A 13,382-nucleotide genomic window follows, 5' to 3' on the forward strand; every position below is an offset into this window, starting at 1 on the left:
AAAAAAAAATAAATGATGTGAAGCATTACAGTGCTTCCGGAAAGTATTTATAGTGTTTCGCTTTTTCCACATTTTTTAATGTTACAGTCTTATTCCAAAATGAATTTATTTATTTTCTCAAAATTCTACACACAAAATCCCATAATGACAATGTGATTTTTTTTTTATTGTTGCAAATTTATTAGAAGTAAAAAACCTGAAAAATGTACATCAGTATTCATAGCCTTTGGCGTGAAGCTCTAAATTAAGCTCAGGTACATTCTGTTTCCACTGAACATTCTTAAAATGTTTCAGCAGCTTAAGTGGTGTTCACTTGTGGTAAATCCAGTTGATTGGACATGATTTGAAAAGGCATCCTCCTGTCTATATAAGGTCCCAGGGTTGACAGTGCATGTCAAAGTACAAACCAAGCATTAAGACAAAGAGACAGCCATCTGTGCAGCAATCCACCAATCAGGCCTTTATGGTAGAGTGGGAAACAAAATTCTCTGGTCTGATGAGACTAAGGCCCCGTTTACACTAGTGCGTTTTAGTTTTAAAACGGCGTTGTAGAATGAAAACGATCCGCGTCCACACTCGCGTTTTACCAAGCGTTTCTGAACAGCTCTCCGTCCACACCAAAACGCTGAAAACGCACATCACGTGACCACACACACACTCTCGGGCAAGAGCTCCAGCATTTCTACCCAGATGAGAGTTCTGCTTGTCGGACTGCTCATCACGCATCTCCCGCTGGATCTAATCTCACTATATTTGCTAAACGTGATATTTCATTCATGTTGTTGTCTTTATCTAACGACATAGGCCAATTCCCTGACTTTGGTCATTGGAATCTATTAAGTTACTTGTTCACGGGTAACATGTTTTGGTTAAGCGCAAAGATAAGTTAATGATTAATCCAGGTACATTGACTGATCGCTTGCCTTTATTTCCTACAATGTATAAACTTATTGTATGTTATACTTTTATAATTATCGATTATTAAAACTGATATTTAGCAAAAGAGAGGGTGCGTTTCGTATTTTCACTGAAATTGAAAGGAGACAGTTGTTATCGGCTCCGTTTTGTTATAAATATCCACACAGTGAAGATGACGCTCATATATGCAGCACGACGTCTTAACATTTCTGCTGTTTGTTAAGTTGTTAATAAAATGAAAATAGGCAGTTCCTCAAATCATGTTTACATTTTATTGTTGAGAAAGTGAAACAACGTAGCCAAGGTGATGTGAATGAAGTTACACATGAAGTACACTGTTCCCTTTGAAGATTTACCCGTGTCCTCGGTATGTTTTCCATATCAAACTGAGAAGGGGGAGACTGCAGCCTTGATCAAACTTGCGAAGTCTTAACTTACAAGAAGAGGATGCGAGACTGAACTGTGTGGGCTACTTAATATTGAGGAAAAGCCCCAATCAGATAGGCGAACGTTTGCAGCCCCGCCTCCGTTTTCAGATGTCTCCGTCTTTCCCCATCCACACTGAGACGGAGCAGCAGCGTTTTAGAATGAAAACGGCCTCTCCAGCGTTTTCAAAAAGCTCCGTTTTCGGCGCTCGAGAACTCCGGCGTAGTGTGGACGGATGGCGTAACCGTAGCAAAACTTATGCGTTTTCAAACTAAAACACACTAGTGTAAACGGGGCCTAAAATTTAACTCTTTGAAGTGAATGCCAGGCGCTACATTTGGAGAAAAGCAGGCATCACTCATCACCAGGCTAAAACCGTCCCTACAGTGAAGCATGGTGGTGGCAGCATTTTGATGTGGGGTTGTTTTTAACAGCAGGAACTGGAAGATTAGTCAGGATAGAGGGAAAGATGAATGCAGCAATGTACAGAGACATCCTGAATAAAAAAAACTGCTTCAGATTGCTCTTGACCTCAGACTGGGGCAACGGTTCATCTTCCAGCACGACAATGACCCAAAGCACACCACCAAAATATCAACTGAGCGGATTCACAACAACTCTGTTAATGTCCTTGAGTGGCCCAGCCAGAGCTCACCCCTAAATCCTATTGAACATCTCTGGAGAGATCTGAAAATGGCTGTACACTGTCACTTCCAATCCAACCTGATAGAGCTTGAGAGGTACTGCAAAGAGGAATGGGCAAAAAAACCCAAAGATAGGTGTGTCAAGCTTGTGGCATCATATTTAAAAATACTTGAGGCTGTAATTGCTGGCAAAGGTGCATCAACAAAGTACTGAGGAAAGACTGCGAATACTTCTGTACATTTACAAAAATTACATTTACTGTAATTTTTCAACAAATTCAAAAAATCTTTTTTTTACATTGTCATTGTGGGGTATTGTGTGTAGAATTTTAAGGAAATAAATTAATTTAATTGACTTTGGAATAAGGCTGTAACATAAAAAAATGTGGAAAAAGTGAAGCACTATGAATACTTTCTGGATGCACTGTATATTAAGTCCCTAAAAAAATCAAAAAGCTATGTGTATTGTACAAATCTGTATATCATTTAATGTATTCCTGTGATATTGGATGTATGAATATCTCCCCCTAGCCTTTGAATTATTTTTTTTCATTAGTGTTCTTTACTTGCATTGTGTTTTTGACGTTATATTCAACAAAAAAGAGGAACGCCTTAATATCGTCTTAATAACTTTTTCTTTCAGTTTGAGCAACTCAAAATGACTGGGATTGAATAATAACCACTTTTGTAAAATGGCTCAATGACATTTGTAGTCTCGGAGTCTGTGAACAGATTTAAAAAAATATTTGTAGTTTTTATGGTGGAAAAAAACACAACATTTTTTTTGGTAATTAAATTGAATGATGTTTGTTCTGTTGAAGATATTCTGAAGAATGATTGAAAATGAAACTATTGCCATCCATAGTAGAAACAAAACATACAATGGAAGTCAATGGCTGTTTTATTCCGACATTCTTCTTTTGTGTTCAGTAGAAGCAAGAAACTCAGGTTTAGAACAAGTGGAGGGTAAGTAAGCCATGACATAATTGACATATTTGGGTAAACTATGACTTTAATATTGCAAACTGGTATTTGTCATTTTATTAATTTTATTTTTTCGAGGTAGTACTAATATTCAATTGCAATTGTTAGAATTTTCTATTGTTACAGATGCTCATTGGTCAGATACACTGACTCTCCATAATCTGCCAAAAGGGGACGTTAAAGTGCTCAAAAATACTGGCAACTATTCAGATTTTATTAAAAACAAAATTATTGTGATCATTAATCATCCTCCAGTTGTTTCTTTTTTTGGGTAAACACAAAGAAAGATATACTGAAGAATATTGGGGGCCAAAACAGCCATTGATTTTCCATAGTAATTTTTGTATTGTATTGCTTTTTTCAAACATACTTCAGAATATTATTTATTAATACAGAAGTTGTAAATTCATAAAAGTTTAAAACCACATGAGGGTGAGTAAATGGTGAGGGGGATTTTATTTTTGGGTGAGCTATCCCTTAAAAATAGGAGCCAACATAATACGATAATACATAGGCCTATAAGTATATTCATAGTTATCTATTTTATTTATCATATGCTAAACCCCAAACACATGTGCTGAAGCAGGCAAGCCATTTCACCTTGTTTTTACAAGGCTTCAAGCTCAAACAGTGTTTCACAGGAGGACTCAAACACAACTGCACCCCATCACAAATAAAACAACGTGATCTAATACTGAGCAAATGGACTGAAAAGTTGTTCATATGGAAACAGGTATCTGATGCAAATGCACATGCTTACAAATAGTGCACATTGTCATAGTGTTCGGAGCTCTTTATATAGAGAGTACTGTGCAACAAAATGGCACAAAATTAAGCTGTTATTCATTAATAATCAGCCCATCATCATTTTTTTGGTGTGAAGAGGGACATATTGTTGGTTTACCATTAAGCAATGCAAATGGCACAATCAAATTATAAACAATTGAAAAACATAAAACCATTATTGTAAGATCATGATGAGGTGTGTAGTGGTTTAAAGCGAACCTGTTATTCTCCATTTTATAAAATGTAAAATGAGTCTTAGATGTACCTAGAGTGTGAACATATGTAAAGTTCAGTCCAAATTATCCCACAAATAATGTTTTATAACTCTTTGAAACTGCCCCTTTGATGCTGTGTTCACACTAGATGCGGAACGCCCTAATAAATCACGCTACTTGCGCGTAAATAGCCGCGTGAACATTTGAGTTTACTCGCTTCATTCCCACGTCAAAATCTGCTTGATTCGGGCATCAAATTCACTTCACAACACGTGGATTCGCATGATGGGCTTCTGTCTGCCCGGTGACTCTAGCCTCGTTGCTAAATGGCTAACATGGTTTTTATTGAGACAATAACTGTGCTTATGTGCTTTATGAACGCTGAAAAACAGTGTTGATATGTTTGGAGCAATGTCTAAGTACACTAGATCCTTTCAGATGTGCACCCAGCTCTGTGAGTTCATAAACTCCTCCTAAAACTTAACCTGGATGATGGAAGCATTAAGCGCTGCTTCTGACTGAGCCATCCTAGTTTGATGAACTGTTGTCGTTGTGTGCAGGAAGACTTTTCCACGGGGACACCAACAACAGCCGCTACGTCATAATCACGCCCCCCACAAGAGTAAGCTGCTGATTGGTTAATGCGGTGCGAATGTCTGCTGAAGTTTAAGTTTTCCAACCCGAGCGCTTCACGAGTTAAGCGCGTCAAACGCGCAAATAGCTCAATTCACGTATTGCACCATTCACGTTGCGCAGTTTGCGTCATCCATCTCACGCCATTCGCACCTTTGCATTGACTTAACATGTAAATCACTCGCGCTTGACGCTTCTTCCTCATCTGGTGTGAACGCAGCATTAGGCTTAAACTCTAAATATGCCATTTTGGTGACTGTCACTTCAAATTTAAATAAGCGTTTAAAAGAGGGCGGAGCTACAAATGCCTGTGTGTCAGCATAGTGGTAGATTTAAAAACAAGACTTAACATCCTATGCTCATGAGAGAGGTTCATCGCTTTCTCCCTCTGATGACAAGTACAAATGGAGAATGTCAAAGTGTTTCTGCAAGTGTTTTTATATGAAGTGTGATTATAAATAATAAAATTAATAAATTTTTATCATTAGAAGCAGGTTCTATTCAGATTGTTGTCACACAACTGTGTTTAAATCCCTTACAAAAGTAACTTTTGCACAATAGGTCACCTTTAAGATCTCCTTCTGTGCTTTCTGTGACTCTCTGTGTATTGTAGATAATAAAGAATTAATTCACCCAAGCAATTAAAATCTGCTATTAATTACTCACCTTTGTCATCCCAATCTTCACTTATCTTAAGTATACACAAAGTTTTTAAGATATTTTAGACAAAATCTGAGAGGTCTCTCCTCCTCCATAGTCAGCAACAGTCCTGAAACATTCAGAGGTACAGAAAAGGAGCTAAAATCATTGTTAAAACATTCCATGTGACTTTGATGGTTCAACTGCAATCATACAAACTCCAGGAACACTTTTGTCAGCCAACAAGCAAAACATGACGATGTTTCTGGTTCCTTCTACAGCTGGAACCAGACTGTTCTGCTTTATATATATAGCAGGAATCTAGACTTACAACATGCCATTCACAAATCCTCTCCAGTGGCATCATGGGAGACTAAAACATCTATTTAATGCTGTGGGTACTTTCTTCGCATACTCTTTTATGAATTATGAATGCAGATACTCTTAGGGACACCTGATAGTCTGAATGGAAAGATTGAACTGTGTTATGTTTATGGTGTGACACAATTGTTTAGTAGCCTATTAAATGATGTATAGGCAGTTGCACTGGTTTAGATCAAGTACAGCTCTGTACACCTTGTATTTATGGTTTCATTGTTAGAACTTAGCTATAAACCTATACTCACTCCGCCTGTTCACATACTTCACCAGAACTGACATGCTATAAAAATGCAGTCCCCTATCAAATGACGTTTCAAGCAATTAAATGCTTAGAATTTATCAATTACACTTTCTTTAGTGGGTCAAATGAACTCAAGGGAGTGTGACAACTAGAACAGTGCCAATTCTATCTCACTTTCCTTCTTTAACATCCTTTAACATCCAGCCACCACGGGTACACTGTTGTAATATTCCCTGGATCCTGATTTTCAGTCTTGTGCTTTGCTTTCTATCCTTTGTGTCCTGTCCTAGCTTGTTCTAAAGGAGTCTCGACGGCAGACTGAAGATTATTAATGACATGTTTGCTGATCTGAAATCAGTATTGTCCATTTGTCCTACAGTAAATAAGCTTATTTGAGTTTGGAAAACTGATCCCTGATCAGGAGCAAAAAAGGGGGCCCACAATAGCACAGCGGACCTCTGCATCATTAATATTTCAAAGGATGAAAATAAATAGGCTGAAATGTTTTGTGCTGCTTCTTTTTTTCTCCTATATCAATTATTTAACCATTCTACTGCTTAATCAACTTCTTCCTGGCTGTTGGCCGAAGTGCCACAGACCACTTTGATAAAGCTAATTATCTTAACCTAGTTAGATCGCATTACTAGGCTGCAGCTTGATAATAGTGCTCACACTCATTCTAGATTACTGAGATATGAGATACACATTTGACTGGAATAAACCATGTACGTTACATGTTACAGTTTAGCGTTGTTAAACAGAAAAAGTCCAAATATTAATTATAGCTGATAATACGTTAGGTTAATGAAAAGAGTAAAATGGCGTTGAACATCTATACTTTTTATAGCAAACAACCACCGCATAACCACAGAAAAATGGAGACCGGCTGTGGCTTGTGTAGGCTATGTGTCGCCCTCTAGAGGATGAACTGTCGGGAAAAAAAACTTTTAATCCCTTGTCAAAAAATCCTATTGGAATTTCAGTTTATCCTATAGCAGGGCCCAGGGGTGTCCAAACTCGGTCCTGGAGGGCCAGTGTCCTGCAGATTTTAGCTACAACTTGCCTCAACACATCAGCAAGGATGTTTGGTAAGCCTAGTGAGAGCTTGATTTGCTGTGTGTTTGATTGGGTTTGTAAACTCTACAGGACACCGGCCCTCCAGGACTGAGTTTGGACATGCCTGTCTTATAGGACCTAAATGGATTCCTAAAATTCTAATAGACATTCAGAATTTGTCTTATTGGTTTTTCACTTTGTCCTATAGGATTTTAAAATCCTTTTGGGCATTATAAATTAATTTATTGTGAATTTCCACTTTGTCTTTGGGATTTTTTAAATGTAATTTCACTTTTTTCTATAGGATATTTTTGATTCTGACAACTAATTTTTTTATTTTATTTTATTTATAATCTATTTGAAAAAAAAAATCTATATAAAGTTTGTATTTATATATTGAATATTAAATATTGTATTGAAAAATGTGCAGTGGCGGTTCATTCCGCTGTAGAGACCCCTTATTGATAAAGGCACTAAGCCGAAAAGAAAATAAATAAATTAATAAAAAGTTCAATAACCATGTTCATCTGGTAGACTGATTGACATTTGTATAACACCACTGTTACTCGAAATATGTGGTTGCATGGTTTAACAACAACCATGTTTCGTTTTTAAGGCTAAAAAGTCCATGTGTATTGCTAGGTTTGAGGGTGTGTTAAATTCACTTCTCAAGCTTTGATGTAAATTAAATTATCTAATAAAATATGTTTTTTATCAATAAACAATAACAAGAGAAAGCTATCAGCATCGAATTCATTCGGTCATTTTCCTTCAGCTTAGTTAGTCCCTTTATTCATCAGGGGTCGCCACAGTGGAATGAACCACCAACTTCTCCAGTTTAAGTTTTACACAACAGCTGCAACCCAGTACTAAGAAACATTCATACACAGTCATTCACACACATTTATTCATTTTATTTTCGGCTTAATCCTCTTATTAATCAGGAGTCGCTACAGTGGAAAGAACCGAAAACTTATCCAGCACATTTTTTACACCAGCCATAACCCAACACTGGAGAACACCCATACACTCTTGCATTCACACACATACACTACAGCCAATTTAGCTCACCCAATAAAACTAAAGCATGTCTTTGGACTATGGGGGAAACTGAAGCACCCAGAGGAAACCCACACTGACACGGGGAGAACATGCAAACTCCACACAGAAATGCTGAGACTCAAACCAGCGGTATTGCTGTTAGGCGACAGTGCTAACCACTGAGCCACTGTGTTGCCCTAGCATCAGAGTCTGAAAATAAAAATAAACTACGATAATCATATTCTTGCAAAACTGGTTGTTTTTGCTTCACCAAAACAAAATAAACCCTCACAGTAAATCCCAGTACAAACTAATATAAACCCTCACAGTAAATCCCAGTACAAACTAATATAAATCCTCACAGTAAATCCCAGTACAAACTATCAACTGTTGACCACCAAAAGCATCACATTTTAATGGTTTTCATTGTGATTTGGGACATATTCTTTCAGGTTTTTAGTAGTCTTAATATGCAACCAATAGACGGCAATATATCAGCCACTTATATGGGAAATAATAGTTTGACTGTAAAATAAAAGTGAACAAAGATGGCACACATATTTCTCATCTTAAAATGCATATTTATATTCCCTTAATTCATCTTTATGCAGTGGTTTTATTCAGCTTTTATAATGCATTAAGAAAAGGGATGATCAAAGGGGTCTGTATTGGGAAATATCAGATACAAATGACTGAGAATGAATACTGGCACTTTTTTCAGTGTTACAGAATACAGCTCTTTAAAAATGCAACATTCAAAGACAAAGAAAAACAGACATCATAATAAAACATGAGCTTGTCTTTAAAAAAAAGCAGTCACAGAAAAAGGCTCAGATAAACTTAGGCTTAACAGTTCCTTCCAGTGAGATGAATATACACAAAACAACACAATTCACCTCAGCACATTCAAATAAGCAGTTTTGATCTTTCATAATGTTCATGATTTAACACATCTTGGTGAAAACTCTGTTATTATTCAGGATTTCACAAACCGGTTTGAGTTTCTTTCTTCTGTTGAACACAAAAGAAGCTTTCTCGAAAAAGGCTGTAACATTTTCTAACATTCTTCAAAATATCTCCTTTTACAGAAAAATGAAACTCATTAATTTTTGGAACCACTTGAGGTTGAGTAAATAGAGTAAATTTTCACTTTTGTGTGAACCACCTCTTTAGGACTGGTAATATACATAAAGTTTATGATACTTTGTTATTTTTAATAAAAGGATCAACTGGCACAGATGTTCACAACCTTTGCATACTGATTTACATGAAGGTTTTGCACAACACGGCCTTCACTGCAGCACATACAACCAACCTTAAGTATAATTACCACAGTAACATGGTTTCCATCAATATACCATAGTTAGATGTTATCACAAATGTATATAGGACTTTTTTTCCATTACGCCTGTTTGTTTTTTGAACTCAAGGTTTTTCACCATGGCACTCATAACTATGCCTACATTAAATTACCAATGTAACCATCCATATTTTATGGTTAGATGTTGTATATATAGGTTGTATATACAGTTGAAGTCAGAATTATTAGCCCCCCTGAATTATTATCCCCTCTGTTTATTATTTTTTCCTGAATTTCTGTTTAGAGGAGAGAAAGTTTTCTTCAACACATTTCTAAACATAATAGTTTTAATAACTCATTTCTAATAACTGATTTATTTTATCTTTGCCATGATGACTGTAAATAATATTTTGCTAGATCTTTTTCAAGACACTTCTACACAGCTTAAAGTGACATTTAAAGGCTTAACTAGGTTAATCAGGTTAACTAGGCAGGTTAGGGAAATTAGGCAAGTTATTGTATAACGATGGTTTGTTCGTAAGATTATTGAAAAAAAAATAGCTTAAAGGGGCTAATAATATTGACCTTGACTCAATGACTGCTTTTATTCTAGCTGAAATAAAACAAATAAGACTTTCTCCAGAAGAAAAATATTATCAGACATACTGTGAAAACTTCTTTGCTCTGTTAAACATCATTTGGGAAATATTTAAAAAAGACGGAAATTCAAAGGGGGGCTAATAATTCTGACTTCTAGTATATAGGATGATATTCAAATATGTGGTCTGTTTTGTTCTAATTTGGAGATCTAAAAGTTAGCACAGCTCTACTGTACAGCCATGTTTGGCCACCCGCTTTGAATGTTATCACTCGATCGAATGGGTGTAATCAGTGGTTATCAGCTGATAGATATGGGCCAGTAGGGGCCTTCTTCACCTACTGTTGGGCTCAGAAGGTTGTTATAATCCATCCACATGGCTAAACAGCTATACTAATAGAGAAGACCCCAGATCCAGATCTGTTTTTTACATTACTGTGACGGTTGAGTTTAGGGTTGGGGTAGACGTTAATAAAATACAATTAATGCGAGATTTAAAAAATAATATAAATAATTCTTGTTAACTTCTGGCCGCAGCCGTATGTGAAATATAGCTGATAAACCATGTGGATGGATGATAACAGCTTTCTGAGCCTACAAGTAGGGGCCTTCTGCACCCGTATCTATCAGCTGATAATCACTGATAACGCCCATTCAATCCAGTGATAACATTCGAATCAGCTAGTTTGGTTCGGTTATGTTCTATAAGGGTACAGAGTCATCTTGGGAATCAATTAAAAGTACTTCCAAGTGTGAAAAGATTTTTTTTAAAGTGAACAACAGCAGATGACGGCAATATCTTAACGTTTCTTAGTTGCAAATTAAATATATTACACAGAATTGTAAAATGTACAGCTCGCTTCAGTCAGGCTATACAATTCTGCATCTAATCCAAATGTAAATACATATCACATGATGTCATTTGTACATGAAACATGAACTTTGTATATCTGAGATGGTAGAATAAGTCACGCTAAACGTTTAAATGAACAATATATTGTCTATAACAAGCCTATTCACCTGAACTGTACTTAATTTATTTGTTAATTTTACATGAATATATAAAATGACAGCTCTCAATTATATCTGCATATAGAAAGGTTGCTGAGATTCTGAAAACAGAACAAAAAACAAACATTCTCCTTTATCGGATGCAGATGAGTGGTTTGGAAACATCTGAGCTTCACCGAACTGCACTGTTTTTTACATTTGGCACTTTTTGAATTGGTCGGTGAAGTAGTCGAGGCGTAGGACTGGTCCTGAAACAGCACAAACATGCCTTTTTTGTAATTGTCATTTAATTCAGCAGCCAAAAAGATAAAAAAACAAAGGTATTTATGGTGTGATTCCGCTGGTTTCTCAGGCACAGGTGACTCTGAAGTCATTTATTGAAGCCCACAATGAGTTTAGGGATTCTGTGCAGAGTTCTGTAGTCGTCTGGACAGAGCGCTGGATACTATAACACTGTGGCCTCTTCCATTGCGTTTACCCACCTGCAAAATTATATATTTCTGTATTATGTTTCTGGAGAATCCTAAATGATGTATGATGCTTTGAAGCATGTATTTTGGTAGTGCGGAGTGTTTTGTGTTATACCTGCGTGCAGTGGGCTGGTCGTCCGCTCTGAAGGTGTAATACAGTGTTTTTTTATGGTAGAGCTGGAAGACGTTGTCTGTGTCTTCACCCTCTGATCGATCCGACAGCTTCACAGTAAAACCCTGCAGTGAAAGACTTTCAGATGCCACTTTATCCTGCAGACGCAGACATTTGAGAGAACAAGAGAGAGAGAGCGAGAGAGAAAGAGTGAGAGAGAGGTCAAATGTGTGTAAGGATTGTGCTACAGTATGTACATGCTGGTACGATAAGTATCATAACCTTGCTGTTTTAGTACCAGACCTGTACAGTTTATCAGTTCAGACAGTGTGATGTAATAAAATGAAATCTGATTTCCATATACATACACTATCTGACAAAAGTCTTGTCACCTATCCAAGTTTTAGAAATAACAAATACTAACTTTACTTCTAGTTGATCATTTGGTATCAGAAATGGCTCAAAAGAAAGGCAAAGGCCTCTAGATCACGCTTATTTTACCAAAATAAAATATGATCATGCCTTGATTTGTAATTATTTAATTAGGACAGGAAGGTCTGACTTTGCTTAGGCAAAAGTCTTGTCACTTAACAGAAATGATGTACAGTATATAATATAATATAAAGTAATGAAGCAGTGGAAAAAACATTAATATTGTGTATGACTACCATGAGCTTGGAGGACTGCATTTATACATATCTGTAATGACTCAAATAACTTATTAAGCCTGCTCCATCTTACCCCACACATGATCAATAATGTTCATGTCTGGTGACTGGGCTGGCCAATCCTGGAGCACCTTGTGGATGTGGAGGCTGGAGTATGAGAGGAGCTATCCTGCTGAAGAATTTGCCCTCTCCTGTGGTTTGTAAAGTAATGGGCAGCACAAATGTCTTGATACCTCAGACTGTTGGTGTTGCCATTCACCCTGCAGATCTCTCGCATGTCCCCATACTGAATGTAACCCCAAACCATGATTTTTCCTTCACCAAACTTGACTGATTTCTAAGAGAATCTTGGGTCCATCTGGGTTCCAATAGGTCTTCTGCAGTATTTGTGATGATTGGGATGCAGTTCAACAGATGTTTCATCTGAAAAATCTACCTTCTGCCACTTTTCCAAACGATTAACTAGAAGTCAAGTTATTATTTGTTGCTCTTACAACTGGATCAACAACAAGCCTTTTATCAGGTAGTGTACTCTATGAGAAAATAACTAGTAAAATACTGAAACCAAAATATGAAAACAAAAACATGAAAGCAATCCATTTTCTGTATACCACTAAAATGTGTTTTAAATGTAGTTTTCTTTAAAATCACTGTAATTTTACATCCCAAAGATTTTTCTGTGCATATTCACAACAAGAATATTTTATTGACAGAGTAGTAAGCCGTTGTCGTGGTCAACTCCTATCTGCATCTCAATCCACCAATGTACACGTTGAGCTAACTGGACAAACTGATAACAGTGGGAATGCCATCCACGGGTAAGTGTAAAAAGGAACAGCGTCATACCACGTTGCTTTAAATGCCAAAACGCAGCCGTACCTACTGTTGCCTACATAATTTGTAATCTCCAGAAACATATATACAGTAAGGCTAGGTTTTCAGAATGAGCCTATGCTAAATGTATGGTTAGTAAGATCAGAACTGAGGTTGGTAAATAATACATCAATAAATAGTCAGAGCCAAAAATATACATTTTTTATACAGTTTCCTTGTGTTTTGTTCTGCGACCGGCACCCCCTCCCCCCATTGAGCTTGATTTCACCAGGGGCCCCCTTCAGTAACCCCACATTTTTTGCTATGCCAATGTACTGACCCTAAATGATCGTTACGGAAAGTTTTGTTTTTTGTCATGTATACAAATTATGTACATTTATCAGTTCCCTTAAGTGGTTTATTTACTGCAAATGATGCTGGTTTAT

General features: G+C 36.8%; 1 protein-coding gene and 1 long non-coding RNA gene across 9 annotated transcripts in view; one reads left to right on the forward strand and one right to left on the reverse strand.

The window, feature by feature from the left end:
• The first annotated feature begins 7,272 nt into the window (after nt 1-7,272).
• On the forward strand, nt 7,273-8,820 carry LOC147841757 (uncharacterized). The gene is made up of 2 exons (XR_015502616.1): nt 7,273-8,292; nt 8,329-8,820. It is a non-coding gene; the product is annotated as an uncharacterized LOC147841757 (long non-coding RNA).
• Nucleotides 8,350-13,382, reverse strand: part of fgd5a (FYVE, RhoGEF and PH domain containing 5a) — a 67,331-nt gene continuing 62,298 nt past the window's right edge. For 2 of the 8 annotated variants that reach the window (XR_015502508.1, XR_015502504.1), the window contains exons 20-22: nt 11,459-11,613; nt 10,504-11,355; nt 8,350-10,166 (exon numbers count right to left, since the gene is read on the reverse strand). Coding sequence is in view for 2 of the 8 variants with exons in the window: in XM_087273527.1 (XP_087129653.1) it covers nt 11,319-11,355; nt 11,459-11,613 (192 nt within the window). In the remaining 6 variants the exon portion in view is untranslated. Of the gene's footprint in view, nt 11,356-11,458; nt 11,614-13,382 lie in introns of all 8 variants that reach the window. The other 6 variants (XR_015502507.1, XR_015502505.1, XR_015502509.1 and 3 more) reach the window with 3 other exon arrangements.

Source organism: Danio rerio, chromosome 11 (assembly GCF_052040795.2).
Source record: "Danio rerio strain M-AB ecotype USA chromosome 11, GRCz13ab, whole genome shotgun sequence".
In the NCBI taxonomy this organism is placed as follows: Eukaryota; Metazoa; Chordata; class Actinopteri; order Cypriniformes; family Danionidae; genus Danio; species Danio rerio.